The sequence below is a fragment of the Spea bombifrons genome, chromosome 12, assembly GCF_027358695.1.
Source record: "Spea bombifrons isolate aSpeBom1 chromosome 12, aSpeBom1.2.pri, whole genome shotgun sequence".
Lineage (NCBI taxonomy): Eukaryota > Metazoa > Chordata > Amphibia > Anura > Pelobatidae > Spea > Spea bombifrons.
The window spans coordinates 26154580-26173666 of NC_071098.1; the positions used below are offsets into that span (position 1 = coordinate 26154580).

At 38.3% G+C, this 19087-nt stretch overlaps 1 protein-coding gene across 2 annotated transcripts; it reads left to right on the forward strand.

The window, feature by feature from the left end:
• The first annotated feature begins 1593 nt into the window (after nt 1-1593).
• On the forward strand, nt 1594-11929 carry TNNI3 (troponin I3, cardiac type). Of its 2 annotated transcripts, none has more exons than XM_053451751.1 (10): nt 1594-1722; nt 6612-6636; nt 7383-7395; nt 7754-7921; nt 8169-8210; nt 8528-8659; nt 9353-9442; nt 10107-10292; nt 10874-11020; nt 11740-11929. In XM_053451751.1, exons 2-9 carry the CDS (start codon nt 6626-6628, stop codon nt 10973-10975), a joined length of 744 nt encoding a protein of 247 aa, XP_053307726.1. In that variant the 5' UTR covers nt 1594-1722; nt 6612-6625; the 3' UTR covers nt 10976-11020; nt 11740-11929. The 2 variants fall into 2 exon arrangements, with proteins under 2 accessions (XP_053307726.1, XP_053307725.1); XM_053451750.1 differs by having other exon boundaries at nt 1595-1722; nt 10874-10975.
• The last annotated feature ends 7158 nt before the right edge of the window (nt 11930-19087 follow it).

Genomic DNA, 19087 nt, shown 5'->3' on the forward strand with positions numbered 1-19087 from the left:
GTAATCTCCTCACTTGCAATGCTGCGGCTCTTAACAGAGTACCTTCTTTAAATCTTCTTGTAAGAAGAAAAAAATCAAGGAGAATGAACTAGGAGTCGGGGACAGTCGCTGTCTCACATCAGCTCTCCTAGAACGCGCTGTAACGCCAATAATCCCAGTTCTGCGATCTTAAATATCGTTTTCCAGGCGAGTTCTCCTTCAGCCACAAACTGTTATCTGGGTATTCGATTGGAATCCGATGGCAGCCTGAAACAACCAGATATGGTCGCTAGATGTTTGAATCCACGTCTAATTATGCAGGCGTTCTCTAGAGCTCCATAAAACCCGGAGTGTAACCCGGCGGATACCTTTTCCAAACGATAACTCGGAGAGCCGCGTTTTACGAGCCTCCGACGTCTCGTTAGTGCTGCGCGAACACACGCTGAACCGTGATAAACCTCCGCTCGTCACCAGAATGTAATTCTCTTCTCCGATGCCGTCCCCTTACAATGTGATCACGCAAACTTCTCCGTAAACTGGAGTGACCCGGTGATTACATCGATGCTTTATCTAGTGATGTCGTTTATTTCCCATCATTTTCCGAATGCCTGTGATGTAACGCCAATAATAAAATGGGAAGGGAAATGTTCAGTTTTTTTATCTTCTGTGTTTTTTGTAGCAGAGATATATATATATATATATATATATATATATATATATATATATATATATATATATATATATATACTATTATTTTACCCCCCCCCCAAAGAATGGAGGGCACAATCTAATCCATAAATTTACTTCTCCAACATCCATAAAGAAACTAGAAGCACTGATAGGACTTCATTCCAGTACATGTACTTTGTATCTTAATCTTATTTAATATTTATTATTATTATTTTGTTTCTATTTTGCGTTAAAAACACTGTTGCCGTTGGGAGAGATCCATGCTGTGTGAGTTTATTTATACCGGTGTATCCATTGCTTCATTTAAGGTTTTTCCAATTGCCTTTTAAGAAAACCTAAAGTAACCATGATATTGTCATATAGAAGAGGAACGCCCGTACGTTTATATCCTATGATTGTAAGAAATGTGTATGTGATAAATAGTTCCTTTTGATTTATTTGATGTTTCGCACACGTGTTTGATGTTTCGCGCCTTCCTATGATCCTCTGCTGTTAGTGAAGATGGTTCTCCCAGCTTGGAAGCCTTTTAGAGATCACAACATGGCGCTGTTTATGCCGCGTGATGCGACATGAAAAGTAATTGCACCAAAAAAATGTGAAATTTGCCTTTATTTGTATCAATAACCCCGCCAAGCGAAGGAGACGCACAACGGCTCCACGTAACAAAAGCCTTCTTGGTGCGCGTTTCCGAATACCCTACATCTAGAGTCCGTTATGGATCAGTTCCAAGTAATATAAATATATATATAAAATATAATATTCATGACTGTTACTAGAATACTGCATTGTGCTGTCCTACTTATAAATGTATCACAATTCCCTTTAAACCAGGCTCACTAAGCGGCCGAGATAAGCTTAGGAATGTCTGGCAAATCTGAAATGTGATAACGGGACTAAGATAGCGAGCGTCAGCGCCGTCACCTCCCAGGCCGTGATCTATACCTTACATGGGTAGGTTCTGATTCTCGCCCCGCATAACACCCCGTTACGTGTTCTCCACGCTCTATTGTGTTTCAGTCCTCCCAAGAGCTTGCCATCCAAGAAGTCGTCCAGGTAAAGCACCGCGCGCCAATCTTTTTCAGAGACAAAGTCATTCCATTTTAAATGTTTTTGTTATATCTAAGTTGCATTTGTAGAAATGTTGCCAGAAAATATATATAAAAAATATATTTCCATTCCTAGACTTTTTTTTTTTAATTTACATTTATTAAAATTGTGTTGCTTGTTAGAAAAAAATATATATTTTAAATATATATATACATATATATATATACACACAAAATCACAATTATTTTTATATAATTTTGACCAATACATTTTGCAGGGAAATGTTTTTTTTTGTTTTTGTTTTGTTTTATTTGTTTGCCCTATAGAAATAAGGGTAAAGTGGAGGAAAATCTTTAAAATTGTGAATAATTGTTCTTTGTACATCTATGTATTCAACTTTTTTGAAAATTATTTGTTCCCCCACCATCTCTTCCGTCTATTCTGGTATTTTTTTTATAATTGTTTCTTGTGCTGATATGTTGGAAAGCAGATACTTCAATACATACATATTTTAAATGCAAAATATTATTGTGTTTGAGATTTCAGCTGCTAAATGTCAGCAGTTTGTGAATAAAAGGGCATTTTTGTGAATACTTCTTGTTTTTTATTAATAATTGGTAATAAGCCCGTGCATTTCTTCCTTGGCCGCCAACAGAATCTTTTTTTTTCTGTATTAAGTACGTTATTTGTTTCCGTTCCATTCTAATTTAGGTAGTACTGTACCATGACCCGATCCTTTATATGCTCCTTCTATGATACCCCACGTAGTCCCTACTGGTAGATATTGTGTTCGATAGTACTGGGTACTGTACACTTGGTGAGATGGGTCTATAGTACCTGGCTGTTTGGCTGGACCTGCCTTTTGGGCATAGTGACGTACTTACACTTAAAACCTCCATTATCCATTATATTTGAGTTTGCTTCTCTCAAATAATTGCCCCTGACATCCTTGGCAGACTCTTTGGAGGCAGTTTCTGAAAAGTTCTAAAAAAAATACAAAAAAGCTACAAAAAAAAAAACAAAACAAGCAGCCAATGAGGAAAAGGGAAGTCAGGTGCATGCTGTCAAATATTCTTCTAACACAAGATGTATAGAATAAACAAATCTAAAATACCTCTAAGCCTTTAAAAATAATGTTATTGTGTAGGAAGTTTATACGCTCATCGGGAAGTTAAATGATGCGTAAAAGCTTTAAAAGAAAGTAATAAAGTGAAAAAAATGACTATTAAATCAAATGTACCATGTCTCCCCCTAGTGTCATATTCATGTAGTGCAGCTAGATAGTAAATTAAAATGATATTTATTATTACATTATTTCTATGTTTCCTTAATATAGCGCCAATAATATAGGCAGCGCTTCTTGCAGTCCCTATATTCAAAGTGTCTGATAACGTTAGAACTGGAAGACTAAGATGCGTTCGGTAAAGAGGGCCCGGCTCGCAAGCTGACATTTTTAATATCACCAGTTTATTTCTTTTTTCTTTTGAGACTGACATGGGTACTTCCCAAAACAGATTTAGGAGATACCAAGAATGCAGGGGATTGCATCAATCATAGGCTGAAATACCGAAGCATCCATCATATATGTGTTTTGACAATATCCTTTTATCATCCGTGCTGTCATCAATTCTCAAAAGACCCTTGTATGTTTCCTCCGCGCATGATACAAAGACTGGAGCCATTCGATTTATCACCTACATCCCATTCATGCAAATGGATTACGTTCATTCTCTCCATTTCTGTCCTAGAATAAAGTCTACTGGTTGCTGCCATAAAATGCTCTAAAAACCTGGCTAAGATAATGAGGAATCTGGTACTGAGAGCACGTAACTTTTTTTAACAAATTTCTTATATCTTTAATATATATATATAACTTTTCCTTGCATTTGAATATGTATCGTCTCCGTAGGTAGCAAATAATCCCCTTCCTCTTCTTAGATACTTTCGTATCTCCAGTCTCAGTGGACAGCATACGATATTATTATATTATAATAGCATATTATAATAGCATACGATATTATTATATCATAATAGCATATTATAATAGCATACGATATTATTATATCATAATAGCATATTATAATAGCATACGATATTATTATATCATAATAGCATATTATAATAGCATACGATATTATTATATCATAATAGCATATTATAATAGCATACGATATTTTTATATCATAATAGCATATTATAATAGCATACGATATTATTATATTATTATCCATTCTTATACCAGTCTTTTTTTTTTAGTGTAGTCGAATGTTTCTGCAAATCCAAGTTTCATTTTATCGGTTAGCCTTTTTCTTGCGTGATGATATCTATTTGGTAAACCGCCCTCAAAATGGCTCTGCATATTTAAGAAGGACCTTGTAGCTTGACATAAAAAAGTTAAAAATTATTTTGGGTCAATATCTCTTGAGTGGCACATTACAGGGTTAAATATCTCCATTAAATCCCGGTGCCTTATTATTCAAATACCTGAAAAATGCACAACCTTGCGTTTATGTTTGTTGAATTTTGTCGCTTACCTACCTATCCACTTCAAATGAGGAGGAGTAGATATATAAAAAGTTATTTTTTTTATTACCATAAATCCCCTTTTTTCCCCTTAATATTTGCTATATCCAAACACTTATTCCGGAAACATTGGATGATCGTTTTATCTTATTATTGATTTAAATAATTTTGAAATTGTGGTTTTATTATGAAATATTACCGGTATTATATTAAAAATTAACTTAGCATTTTTTTGCATCCATTGCACTAATTTAAATGAATTTAAAGTAAATTCTTCCTTATCAAGTAACGTAATATCTTTTTGGATGATCTGATAATAAAGCCGTCTTTCTGTCCATCTCCATCTATAATTTATATATTTTATATGAAAAAAAAATATATTGTTATTTAATTTTTACTGCCTTGGCTTAAAACAGCTGGTTCCATATAAATTGGAATTCGGAAAGGATGTATGCGGAAAGTATTCCCAGGGCGATCTCATTTAAATAGAAAATATAAACGGGAATATTCCATCTCCAACACAAAATTTAATACTCAACATAAAACCGCATTTATTAGTCGATTTGCTGCGAGGGACGAATAGTTATTCTAAATGTAACTTTTATAGAAAATGCCGTTCTGTTTTCTGTATTTTAATTGACTTTAATAGGTGTGATGGCTGTGATTAGATTGTATTGTCTTTTTTTTATTATTCTAGTTGGCTTGTTTCATATAACAATAGCTATATTATAGCTCAACTGAGCGGAACCGTTTAGTTAACTTGATTTTTTTTCTCCAGGCTGGGTAATTTAATGTAATGATGTCATAAATCCATGCTTTTCACTTGTTGCTCTCAAATTTGTCTATAAAATTATTATTTTTTTAAATTCGGGAGAGTGCCCCCCCCCATAAAGGTAAAAAATCAGTAAATGTGTATAGGGCCCGTCAGGTTTTTTAATAATATTTTTTTAATGTTTTACCGTATACAGACTGTAAGATTACGCCCGTAGTGTATGGTGCTCAGCAGCTCTCCTGCCCGGGAACACAGGTGGCTTAAAAAGCAATTATCAGAAAGAGATGGTTTGTTTTAGATAAAAGGTCCAGAAACGCTGACCTTTCTCTCCTGCTCCTCTCTCCTGATGTGGGTCAGTGCAGTTCACTTGATTTTCAGCCCACTTTTTAGGTTTTTTTTCCCTCCAGTTTCACTTATTTCCTACCAGAAGGATTTTATTTTCATCAAAACAACCGCTACGAGCCAACATTTTCTTGACTTCCGGACACCGGGGTTTATTTACTAACCCATGAGAGATGAACGTTTCAACTCCCTGACTTCGCAATGCACTATAAAGGGCCAGCTGCAATGAACTTCCCCTGATGAAAGGGCTGAGCTGGCCCTGCACGGTGTATTGTTAATTTGGGACATCTCAACATCTCCAGGAGAAGCTCAGTGGTGGTGGCCCTTTATAAATCATTGAGGAGTTAAAATATTCCTGGTTTAGTTCATACCTCTATTGTGGAATGTAAGAAAATAAGAAACTGTATCTTATAACCTTAGTATGAAGGAAGCCTCGGGTAGAGGTGAAATTACTCATCGGAGTTAGGGCCGTAGTGCAACTCAATGTTCTTCTAATGGAAGGACATCCAAGTCCCTTTGTCCCTCATGCCCACCTTGGGTGCCTGTGTCACGTAGGAGCTCAGAATGCTTGGTGGATATGAGTGTTTCATAGAATTGAGTTTGCTCCAGATGATTCCATTAGGCATTCAGTAGGTTTTGGACTGAAACACAGAGACAGGCACCCAAAGTCACGTCAACTTGACAAGTGAACAGAAGTGTGTCATTTGAAGGACTTTGATGTCCTATAGGCACTCAACCACTGATAAACGTCTGTATGTCTAGCAGTTACTCCATGCATCTTATCTCCTCTATGCGTAATCCTCTAAACCAGGCCAAATTTGGAGAGAACCAGGAATACCCCTTTGCCTTCTGCGAGGGTTGAGATTGTCCTGTCTAAAGCCTTCCATGTTTAGAACACTTATCTTGACATTCTTTGCAACAACACATTCTGAACACTGACAAGTATTTAAGTGGCGGACCCGAGACTGATATTCCTTTTTAAAGATGTTTTCATCATTGTTATTCAGAAGCTATTGGTGGCAATGACCTAGTTTTATTAAGGTGCAATAAGGGGCCCTGGGCAAAGCTTCCCTCGCGTGCTACCAAATCCCAGCTGTCCCTGAGAGCCCCCTGGATACATTACCATGAATAATGGATGAAATTAAATGACTATTTAAATGAGTGACTGCTTCGGCACCTGTTTTCGATGTACAGTACTGTGTGATAATATGGCGATGACTAGCGTTATAATAATAAGGATTATCTTTTCTTCTCTCAGGACCAGTGGCCAAGATGTCTGATGAGTAAGTAACTTCTACCATGTTCTTTCTCTTAAATACTTTAACACAAAACTTTGAGGACAAGAGATTAGATACTTCAGCTTTTGCCCCCCACCGGCTTCTCCCCAAAAGGGAACTGGATCGTCGATCTATTACGATCTTGCAGAAATTCCCTTTTTAATGACAATTTATGATCTGCATATAACCGAGGTCTTCCTGGGAAAGAAGACATGGAGGCTTCCCAACCAACCCTCTCCCATCAATGCTTATAGAGAATGCAGGTCCTACAAACCCACCCAACGCATGTCGCTTAATGAATAGTCATTCAACTCAGCCTATTATACAGCCCAGCATGAGGAACGGCCTGGTTGTATACTTCTGGCCCTCCTATCTACACCTTTGTATGTACAAGGAGCCATTGTGGGTCAGGCATGAAATTAACGCAGAGATGTAGACACCATACTCCATGTTTCTCATTGTGTTTCTTTTTATCTGCAATTCATTATTATATTATTGATACTTGGGTAACACTTGTAATGGGCATTTAAAAGAATGAATCAACCAATTAGTAGATTAAGACGAGTCTGAAGACATTTCAGTTTAACCGTATCTTCTAAGCTCTGCTGGACCTCATTCTAACACTCGGGCGTCTCTGAAATCCATCATTTGGTTGTAGGAGAGTTAGGAGCAGTAACACGTGTCCTGTGTTTTGTCGTGAGGCCCTCCAGCATCCATGAATATTAACCATGTTCTTTTTCCTCTTCTTGCAGGGAAGAGGTGACTGTAAGTGCTTTTCCGTCTTGTCTTTGATGTTCAATTTTCCTGCGAGTCATTGATCTGCCTGTTTTCCAGACGGACTCAAGTATTCTTCCACATTACTAAGAAGGCTTTAGCAAACTCTTTGGTCTGCCAGAGAAAAAAAGATCCTATACCTGAAATACACTAATAACGAAACTAAAAAGCAGTAGAATCCATCATATAATAATACATTAGATATATATTATATCCCCAATTAACTATCACATGTTATATAATGTATAGATTAACCCATTTTACGAACACCGAACCCAAATCCAAGCTTTCCTATAAAGCGTTTTGCTGATGCTGGGATAAATTTAATCTTTGTCCGTTTGGGGATTAGTATGAAGAAGAAGAGGAAGAAGAAGAATATGTTGAAGAAGAGGTAGAAGAGGAGGAGGTAGCAGAACCTGAGCCACCGAAACCTGCTCCACCTCCACCAGTTCCACCACTTATTAGAAGAAAGTCTTCGGCCAACTACCGCTCGTATGCCACCGAACCACAGGTTAAGGTAAAACGCGATCGCGTTACAATGTACTGGTTAGACCACCCCGGGTTAAAGGGCGTAATTTTGATCCATATTTATGGATTAATTAATTTGGTTTATTTTGCGTTTAATAAAGTTATTATATTTGTGTGCTATATTACAATAAATTAATTTTAATTAAAAAAAAAAGAAAGGCGTAAAAAATGAGTAGCTTTTGGTCTCATAAGTAATAGAAACTGAATTTACGTATGTTGTATTTTTGTTTTCCCAGAGGAAACCCAAGATCTCTGCATCTCGAAAACTACAGCTAAAGGTACAGTAATAATAATAATCTCCAGGCTGCTTTATGGGGTGCGTCTCAGAGCCTGGATCCATAAACTTATAGACTCGACATTAGTATGAATTTAGTATGAATCATATGAACGACGTATGACCGTCCATCTGCCGGCAGTGATCGGCCAATGGAGAGGCCAGTTTAATCCAACCAATGGGGGGGGGATAGAAGCGCCAGCATGCTGCCGGCTTAAACATTGTAACATCAGCTAGCCAGCATGCGTGAAGATCATCTAGGTTCTGAGTAATAGTGTGTTACCTGTATAGTATACATAGTAACGAATGCACTTACTGTAGGGTCTGTTGCTACAAATCGCTAAGAGTGAAATGGAGAACGAGGAGGCAGAGCGAGCGCGTGAGAAGGAGCGGTACCTGTCAGAGCATTGTGAGCCTCTGCAGTTCTCTGGACTGTCCCTGTCTGAACTGAAGGTAACGAACACTCACGTGCGTCTGATCACTCAACATAGTCGGGAAATCTAATAATCACCTTCAGCTGTGATATAGCAATGAAATAGCACCAATTTGAATGTGCAGATAGGGTTAAATCATACTCATGGTCACGACTGCGTAGCCCATTTACTCTGAAACCCTAATTCTGGTATTCGGCTGTTTGTGCTAATAACGGGTGCACAACACTATCCGGCAGCCCCTCAAAATCCCATGCGCCGCGAAACAACATTATCCCGCAGTCCTCCGTGTACACAAAACTAACCACTAGAGCCCCGGTGCAAATTCTTGGCCATGCAAGGTGAGGCATAAAGTAATGCCATGTGTGCAGAGGGATGGGGGTACATAGCAGGGGCTATTACTAGTACCTCCTACCCTTTCCCACCCGGCATGGTGGTTATATATAAAATCAGATGTATCATACCTTCTTCCTCTCCCTTCATTGGGGTTATTCTAATCTAGTCTACCCCATTGTGTACTATCCAGATGTTATTTTTGCACATTTATAATAAATTCAGCTTGGGTCATCTACGGTTCTTTTTTAACACATTTAATGTATGGTGTTTCCCAAATATATGTTTGTAAGTGATGCGTCACATTATTATTATTACATCACTACTTGTATTTGCCTTATATTATACAGTTTAAAAAAAATAACTATCAAAGTTCTTTTAGGAGCTATGCAGGGAACTCCACGCGAAAATTGATGTAGTGGACGAAGAAAGATACGATATGGAAGCCAAAGTCAATAAGAACGTCAATGAGGTATCAGCGAGTAGCATATATGGTGACAGCATGATTTTTTTTCATCTGATGTTACCGTGTTTTGCATTGCATATGTGTTATCCACCCGATAACATAGTCCAACCTTTAGTTGTATGTAAATATGTACCGGTAGATAAATAATTGTTTTATTTGGGAAGTCAATGATATCTGATCAGCCACTAGATGGCGCTAATACATTATTCTATAAGTGATTCTCGTCTTATCAGTTCCTCGGAGCACAGGGTCAGTTACGATGCAGCGTGGGACGATGCAGATACTTATGTATATCAAAGTATCTACAATCATTGTGATCGCTGAGGCTTTAAAGCTTTTAGATCCCATATAGATGTTCACGGATTAAACCGAGCAAAGCATATCCTTTCAAATTGATTTATGTAGCGGCATCATAAGCCACAGTGCTGTACAATGGGTTAACAGTACATAGCAAGTTAGTGAATCACATAACAACTTGGACTGACATGAACAAAAGCTATGGAGGGTCCTGCCCAAATGGGCTTACAATCTAGAAGATGCGTATACTATGGGGAAAGGTACCGGCATTCTGCGAGCGCTGGCCAATCCATCTATGCCGCTATCATCGGAATAAAATTCCCTGATTTTGGTTTCCGGATATGTTAAGGTCTCCATCTTTATCATTCCACAGATTGAAGACTTGAATCAAAAGATTTTTGACCTACGTGGGAAATTTAAGCGCCCGCCCCTGCGGAGGGTGCGCCTGTCTGCGGACGCCATGATGCGGGCACTCCTGGGCACTAAGCACAAAGTTTCTATGGACTTGAGGGCTAATTTGAAACAGGTCAAACAAGCCAAAAAAGACGATGCAGACAAGGTAAAGGGTTAACCAATGGCTACAATTCTACTGGCTGTACTATAGACAATTGAAATGAAGGGATCGGTAGTCAGGAAGTGGATGGAGAAGGACTTCCTCAGGCTGCCAAGAGTGTTCCCTCTTCTGGGGGAGTGGCTTCACGATGGGCAGGGCTAGTGAGCTGGGTGGGTGGAGCTAGTCTTGCAGATGGGCAGGGCTCATTGCAGACAGTCTTGATTAGGATGGAAAGTGGTCAGGGAGCAGGCGTGACTAAACACCGCTCCGCCCACCCGGGAAATACAGAGAAATGACCTGGAGACCCAGGGAAACAGCTCTTCACCCGGAGACTCCGGGTCAAACCCAAAGTGTTCCCAGGTATACCACGGTGAATTAATCTAAGTTCCTATATCAGTAGACGTTATCATTTAAATACTTTATTGTCAACCTTTACCAACGGCACCATGCAGCAGAATGGCCCCCGGTGGGGGCATTAGATCCAGCGGTGGTAAGAACCCTACTGATGGTCCTGATGTCACTGGGGTGTTGTCATAAAAAGCTGTATTTGTCACACTGTGTAACACCACGTCTGATGCTCCTTCCAGGACATACGCGAAGTCGGAGACTGGAGGAAGAACGTCGATGCTCTCAGCGGGATGGAAGGCAGAAAGAAGAAGTTTGAATCGAGTGGGGCTGTGCAGGTTTAGGTGGGGATTGATTCGGATTACATGCTAAAATATAATAGGCACCTGGTATGTCATTTGATTGTCTATTATGATGTTAATGACTCTACTGACACCCACAACCCCACGAGAAACCCGACTATTACTAGTAACATGCTTACAGCACTCTGTAGGGCAATGAAGGGCTGGAAGCATTCAGCCCGGGGGGGGCAAGTCCAGCCAAGTGGCCAATACCAGCAGACAGCGAGCTTAATCTATACTTATCCAGTCCCGTCCAAACCACATAGACACATTTAATGCATAGAAAGCCAATAAAAGGAGCCCAGAAAGGATGCAGTCAGAGTGTAAATGCTGATTTAAATTATTCTATGCACCCTGATGGATACATGTTGAAATCAAAAGAGCCCAGAGGGGGGATTGCCCCCACTACCTGTCCTGCCCTAGCCTCACTCTAAGCATTATTGATTATACATTGGCAGGGAGACCCAAAATAACCGCAAAGCCAAAAAAGTATTGTGAGACCTTACATCGGGGTTCCTTGACTTGTTGTGTCCATCAACATACCCTCCAATAGTTTTTGTTGTAGGGGTCTCTAGTGCCGTGCAATTTCATTATCCAGCGCAATCCCTCAAAGAAAAGAAACGCCTGCCATAGTGGACCCTTCATGCCGAATGGTTTTCCATTGCAGCTTCACACTTTAGCCAATAAACCTCTCAGCCAATCCACCATTTCTGTTTCTAAAACGAGCGAAATGATGCAAAATGTCTGTTTTCTATCATTTATTCTAGGAAAGAAAATGAGCTGTTTTTCTAAAGTCCTTCGCACCAGCGAGCCTCGTATTATCACCGGGATCTCATCTTCCGCCTGTCCATTTATCCCTTTCTCAATATTCGGGGGAAATGACGAATTACGGGATGGTATGAGTTTATTATAAATGGGGGCTTATTTGAAATTGCAAATAAATATACTGAACGGAAAGCTTTCATATTTTGTAATTGTCTCATTTCCAGTAACATTATATATGAAGCATGAAATAGAATGAATATACGTCCTTTGATGTGGTGGACCCCCCAAAAAAACTGTCATTATCCATGGATTTATCTACCTGATTTAGGAAATATTACTGTAAATTAGATCATTTTTACCTTTTTATTTTATGTTTTCATATAAAAGGCTTGTATCCCATTTATTGATAGGGTTTGGATGTCTCTAGCAATGTAAGAAGCAACATCTTACTTTTCGATATATATGTATATATATATATATAGCACTTAGCGTTGATGATGTAATACGTACAACAATCCTCATTTTTTGGAACAATCCTGGTTTTTGGGGTAGCTGCCCCATTATCCCTCCTCTCCTGACCGACCCATGGAGGTGAATATAGCAAGGTGTCTCTACGAGAAAGATAAGGTTGCCCATGCCCCCCGCGGGGCTCACTTTGGGGGGCTGCCCCTGTCTGACTCTTGACGCACCCCACAACAAAGGTGTCCCCATTTTGAAGCCTGAAATGTCGGGGTGTACGGTATTTAAATATAATCATCATATCTCGCTGTACTATTTCAAAAGCACGATTCTCTGAACATGTGTTTTTTTTTCTCTGGAAAAGTTCTCTTTAGTGATGACATCAGGAGCCGAAAGATTTGTCCTTCATTCCTCGGCAGTGAGGTTCGTGGGTTTGTTTTAGAAATTGTATTCATTTTCCTGGCCATGAAAAGCCTTTCGTAGAGCGCTGCTAGCTCCCGGCCGGCGGACATACCAGTCATTGTCTGTGTCCTGCGGCACCTGGCCCCCAGCTTCACAAGGAAAGGACACGGCGAAAAATATAAGGGCGTTATTCCATTATATCACTAATTTGTCTACTATATTAACATTTCAAAACCTTTTTTTTATATGTTTATATATATATATATATATATATATATATATATATTATAGTATACAGTATATTATAATATATATATATATATATATATATATATAGTATACAGTTTATTATAATATATATATATATATATATATATAGTATACAGTTTATTATAATATATATATATATATATATATATAGTATACAGTTTATTATAATATATATATAGTATACAGTTTATTATAATATATATATAGTATACAGTTTATTATAATATATATATATATATATATATAGTATACAGTTTATTATAATATATATATATATAGTATACAGTTTATTATAATATATATATATATATAGTATACAGTTTATTATAATATATATAGTATACAGTATATTATAATATATATATATAGTATACAGTATATTATAATATATATATATAGTATACAGTATATTATAATATATATATATAGTATACAGTTTATTATAATATATATATATATATATATATATATATAGTATACAGTTTATTATAATATATATATAGTATACAGTTTATTATAATATATATATAGTATACAGTTTATTATAATATATATATATATATATATATATATAGTATACAGTTTATTATAATATATATATATATAGTATACAGTTTATTATAATATATATATATATATAGTATACAGTTTATTATAATATATATAGTATACAGTATATTATAATATATATATATAGTATACAGTATATTATAATATATATATATAGTATACAGTATATTATAATATATATATATAGTATACAGTATATTATAATATATATATATAGTATACAGTATATTATAATATATATAGTATACAGTATATTATAATATATATAGTATACAGTATAATATATATAGTATACAGTATATTATAATATATATATATAGTATACAGTATATTATAATATATATATATAGTATACAGTATATTATAATATATATATATAGTATACAGTATATTATAATATATATATATTTATATAGTATAATTTCAATTATAATTAGTTTAGTATTGTGGAATTTCATAAGTTTTCTAGCTATATTTTTGTGTAACTGTATATATATTTTTTCCATCTTCCTTCAAGTCAGCCATTATGAGGACCAAACCGGTCTGTAAAAACAAGAAAAAGCTCTGGATTTTCCTAAAACCATGAGTTTCTAAAAACCATTCTAAAAAAGTAATCTTAAATTTTTATTCATAAAACAAAAAACGTAGAATTTGACCGCAAATAAGAACCGGTGAATCCATCCGGTCTGCCTGTTTTTCCTGATGGAAGGTTGAAAGACTACAACCCACCATGTTCCTAGAGTGTCATTGGGCGTTGTGAAGGGCCACCCTGGACCCTGCATAGTTGACAGTTAAATTGAGGACGTTTCTGGAACATTGTCCCACTAACTTATCTCTGTAGGACCAATATCTTTACGGAAGAAACTCACCAGAATCCTCCTCAAACGCTTTAGACATTAAGCATGAGGTGGGATGTAGAACATCCAAAGCCACCCGCGGGGAGTGCGTCATGCGTGTCTATTATTTTGGGGTCCTTGCACGCTGGTTGAGATGATGGTACGAGTCATATGTAATAGTTTGATGCCCGCGGTTAAGACACCAAGCCAATTAGTGTTTGTTTACTGAAGGTAAACTCAAATGACTGTTGAATGTGGTATTTCTTAACGCTTTTATACCAAACGTGGGAGAGGCCTGATTCGAACAGATCCTCTAAATATTTGTCTAACGTGGAGCCCCGTTTAACGAATCGTCGAGTAGGAGGACAGTTCTACTGGATCCTGAACAATACGTGACTCAAGAGCGTTACATAAACATGAAACGATCGAAGAACAAAGGTGTTGTCTTAACATTTCGACTGGTTAACTCAACGAGGGATTTAGTGAGCAAATAGTCATTGATGCCAGTGAAACATTTGCAGCCCAGAACGAAATAAAAGAAAATAGAAAGAGGGCAGGAGAAGGTCAGAGCAGGAACGGGCACGGCACCCATTGAGGTTTGAGGAGGGATAAGGGTGGTGAGACTGTTTTGCTCCGTAACACTCCCAACGCAGCCTTTGTTTGATGGATTCATCCAACAGTCTTTCCAAAAAGTCATCTTCCGTGGTGGTAAACCGTCCCAGCCGGGTGGGCTGTGTCATCTGTGTTGAGTCTAAAGAGAAGCTGGAATTGAGACACCTTTGCTCTCCTGTTCCTGTGAGTTGGGTTGGTTCAGGAAAACCTTGCATGGACAGCAGACAAGGGCCCTTAGTTATTAAAGTGGTCAAACATTTGAAGTGTATTTTTATCGGAGCCGGGGTTATAGCGTGTGGTGATGTGAAGACATATAACTGATACTGAAGGGTTGATCTGTGACCCTCAAGGAATGCTGGGATCTTGGGAAAAATAAGTGCAGAAGACTTCGGCTCCTCGGTGCTCTTAGTTATCATCAGGAAAAACGAACAGAGTTGATGAACCAAATGCTGCTTATCTTCCATCAAACCATGTTTCTGTCTCCATAGACAGTAGGAGAAGGGACATAGCAACTTATAAGTGGTGTTGCAGGATAATTCACCCCTGCGTATTCTGATGCCCTTCACCAAACACAGGCGCGCTCATTCATACACATCCACTGACGCTTGTCGTTTATAAAAATGCCAATATTAGTCATGTGACACAGTTAGGGGATCTGTGTGCATGCGCAAGAACACCTTGCATGGGAAGAAACCTGTGATCCATACGATATGACCAACACTTACCAGCTTTTACTGAGTGAGAGCTTCATTGAAGGCTTTAGGATGGATCGAAAAGAAGGAGGAAACTTAAGAAAATAAGATAGTGACGAATTGAAAACAAATCTTAGAATGAGTTTTTTTTTCTGAGGTTTCAAGCCAAATAAAAATGTATTTAGTGATGCTCTACATAAACTGAAGCGAAGATCTACGGCATGTAAGATGATATATTCTAAAAACCACAGAAAGACAGACCTTCTGTTTACCCGGAACACACGTTCCATTACCCAAAAAAGCACAGATTTCAGTGAAAGCTCAGTGAAAACCACCAAAAATAGATAAAAGCAAGAAGTTTTTTTTAGCTGACCTGGAAGCCCGCTAATCAGCTCTGATTTCCCAGATATGAGTATGTATATAAATATAATATATAATATATAATATATACAGTGTATTTCATGGCACAGTTCTAACCATCATTGCAAGGTCCAAGAGTTCTGGACAGTGGACTAGTCAGGGAACTCTGAACTAATTGTCTCCCAACAACCTGAGCTCCTTCACCTGGATGTGTGATTAAAATCGGTGGGTAAGACATATAAAGTTACTGATATCTGGTGTGACCATAAATCAATCATAAGATGTTCTCCTCGTTTTGGTCTAACCATAGTCTACCTAAGGAGCTCTCCTAGATAGTTTCTAAGGGTGAAAGGACCACCAGGTCTCCAATCGCACGATGGAATGAGGTTCATCTCCAGCTCTTGAACGACACAACATCTTATAATCGTAGAAAGGCGACCTCTCTTCCAATGATGTTGAGCTGATGTATGACTGATGTGTGATGTATGACTGATGTATGACTGATGTATGATGTATGACTGATGACTGATGTATGACTGCGTTGGAAAGGTTCGAAGCCTCTGGTGTGAATAAATGGAGCCAGGCTTGGGGGATTCATATAATCCTCCAACGTTATCAGAATCCACGTTCGGAGCTAAATTTATCCCCTTCCCAACAGCTGCTGGGATTCTTGTTACCACCGTGTCCCAGTGGTTTACAGACAATGGTATCTGGACATCACTGCAGACCTTTCACCTCAAATAGGAATAAAATACCAAATGCATGTTACTCGAAGTGATCTACTGCCAGGGAGCCATCAGATCAGCAAAGTATGAAGAGATTACTGCTGTCACAAGACATTAGAGATCAAGGGGATCTAATCAACAAAACTGCAAGGTGCGCACTCTATCAAATAATATAAACTTATTAAGCCAACGTTTCGGCCATAATGGTCTTCGGCAAGAGTGAAAATCAATCACAAATCCATTTGTCTGATTTTCCTGATGAAGGCCATTATGGCCGAAACGTTGGCTTAATAAATTATTTATTTATTTGTTAGAGTACGCACAGTGTAATTACATTATCTGTACATTATCTAGGTTCAGCAGAACTGGATGAATGAGGGCGGCTCCACTCACATTTCCACATTTCTAATGGCCCAAAAGTGACGCTCTTCTTCTAAGGGATGTGTCTTGAGACGTGGTTAGGTGCCAATGCCTTAAAGCACTGGCACTGGAGCTGCTCTGGGCCCTTAAAGCTTAAACAATCACATGGCTGAACATGATGGGAATTGTGAACTGAACTGCCAGCAGCCGCCTGGCGCAAAGGCTGACGGAGCATGATGAGTCAAAATCTAGGCCAAGGTTGCCATCCCTGGGGCTTGCTGGCACGGCTGGACTGGGGGCGTGACCGGGTGGCCCTGGCATTTTAGGGACAGAGGCCACCAAATAACATAAGTGCGATCGATGGCAGATACGAGAAGCCGTACATTACATTTTCATGCGCGTGTAGCTTTCGACCAGACATATCCAGATATTGACCACGCATCGCAGTATATGGAGCGATGTTGACCAGTGGCCCACCAGGCATTCGCCCCGATATCCCAGATAGCCGGTCCGGGCCTGCTGGGTAGGAATGATGGAAAATAAAGCCCTTAGCAGAGTACAGAGTACAGTTTTAGCGCTCTATGGATTTGTAACATTATATGCGAAATCCACAGACGTCCCGTTTCATGTGCGGTTATTCTGAGTTCCATGACAGGCAACATTTGCATGCAGACTATGAGGGTCCATCCTTTATTCCCTTATACCGATGTTTGGCATTTGCCCCTGAGCCCATGTAATCTCTCTAGGACAGGACAGTGGTGTCTGATTTCTTTCAGGAAGCCTCATACAATAGGATCATCCCCGCTACTATCCGTACTTCAAAGAGCCTGGCTGGTGTCGTCCATCAGTAGCTCCGTCTCCTGCTCTGAGGAACCCTTCCAGGTGAGTCCGTGACGCTTTTCTATACAAAATTATCAGGTGGTGCAAATGATGCAAACGTACGTTTTAGGTCAGGGTACCGAATCATGCATTTTTGTTCATTGTGTAATTGTAATAGATATATTTTTGTCAAATGTTATGCCAGGTTTTTATTGCATTTTTTGTGGATCTGTAACTAAGTGTGATTAAAAATACCACACAACAATAAAAAACAACAATCCGAGAGACCGGCTAACAAAAGGGCAGAAGAGCATGCTGGCGAAAACCACCCTGACCGTCTATAGTCCTTGGTCCTTCATCCCATTTTCAAAATGTTAACAGAACGTTGTGTTTTGCCCTGTGGGTTGTTGTTTTTCAGTCAGAATACTAGTTTCGAAGATATTTGTTTAAAATAACTTGTGACAAACGGTGGCAAAGCTGGCATTATATTTGCTTTCCTTAAGCCGACTCGATGGTCAGATCTAATCATGCAAATCCTGAACAGAGGAAGTTAAAACGACTGCTCCTATTGTATTCACATAAGGTTACCAAGGTTGTATTAATATATGCAATTATTATAGTCATTATATTATTATTATTATGATTATTATTAAAACTTAAACAGTAAATTGCAGGCTTTGCCAAATTAAAAAACATAACAAAAATGTAACCTTAACATTTTATACTTATCCAGAATCCCTATTATTATCATGACTTTTTTCTGTTGATCTAATGTGGTTATTGACCCATTGCCATAAAGCATCCAGGAGGGCGGTCTGGCTCACCTGGGTCTGCAGACACATAGACGTCGAAGAAAAGAGGATCATCTAAAGATCCAACCATTATGTTTTTTATACAGTTTTTTTATACAGTAACATGACTCGAAGCACACATGCTCATGAGGGCTGGAAGGGTTTCAATAAGTGTAGCCTCTTGGAGAAATGGATTTGGTGGAGTGGCGCAAAATACCATGTGGTGACCCCTTGAACCATAGGAGCTACAGGGACCTAGGTGATGCCCTTGCCTTTGTTTCCGTAGCCCATTACAGAATTGGATATTGCCATATGATATATCCCATGACAGAAGATACACTTATATTCAATTTGATGATAGAGGTTAATAAGGTGAAATAAGAGTGATCAAAGAGTGGCATAAAAAGCATGACATGGAAATGTATTTGTGACAATAGATGATTATTTCCTGCCA

Coding starts and splice junctions, on each gene's coding strand:
- TNNI3 (XM_053451751.1), top strand. Junction 7,922..8,168: donor CCACCGAACCACAGGTTAAG/GTAAAACGCGAT, acceptor TTGTTTTCCCAG/AGGAAACCCAAGATCTCTGC. Junction 8,211..8,527: donor CTCGAAAACTACAGCTAAAG/GTACAGTAATAA, acceptor CACTTACTGTAG/GGTCTGTTGCTACAAATCGC.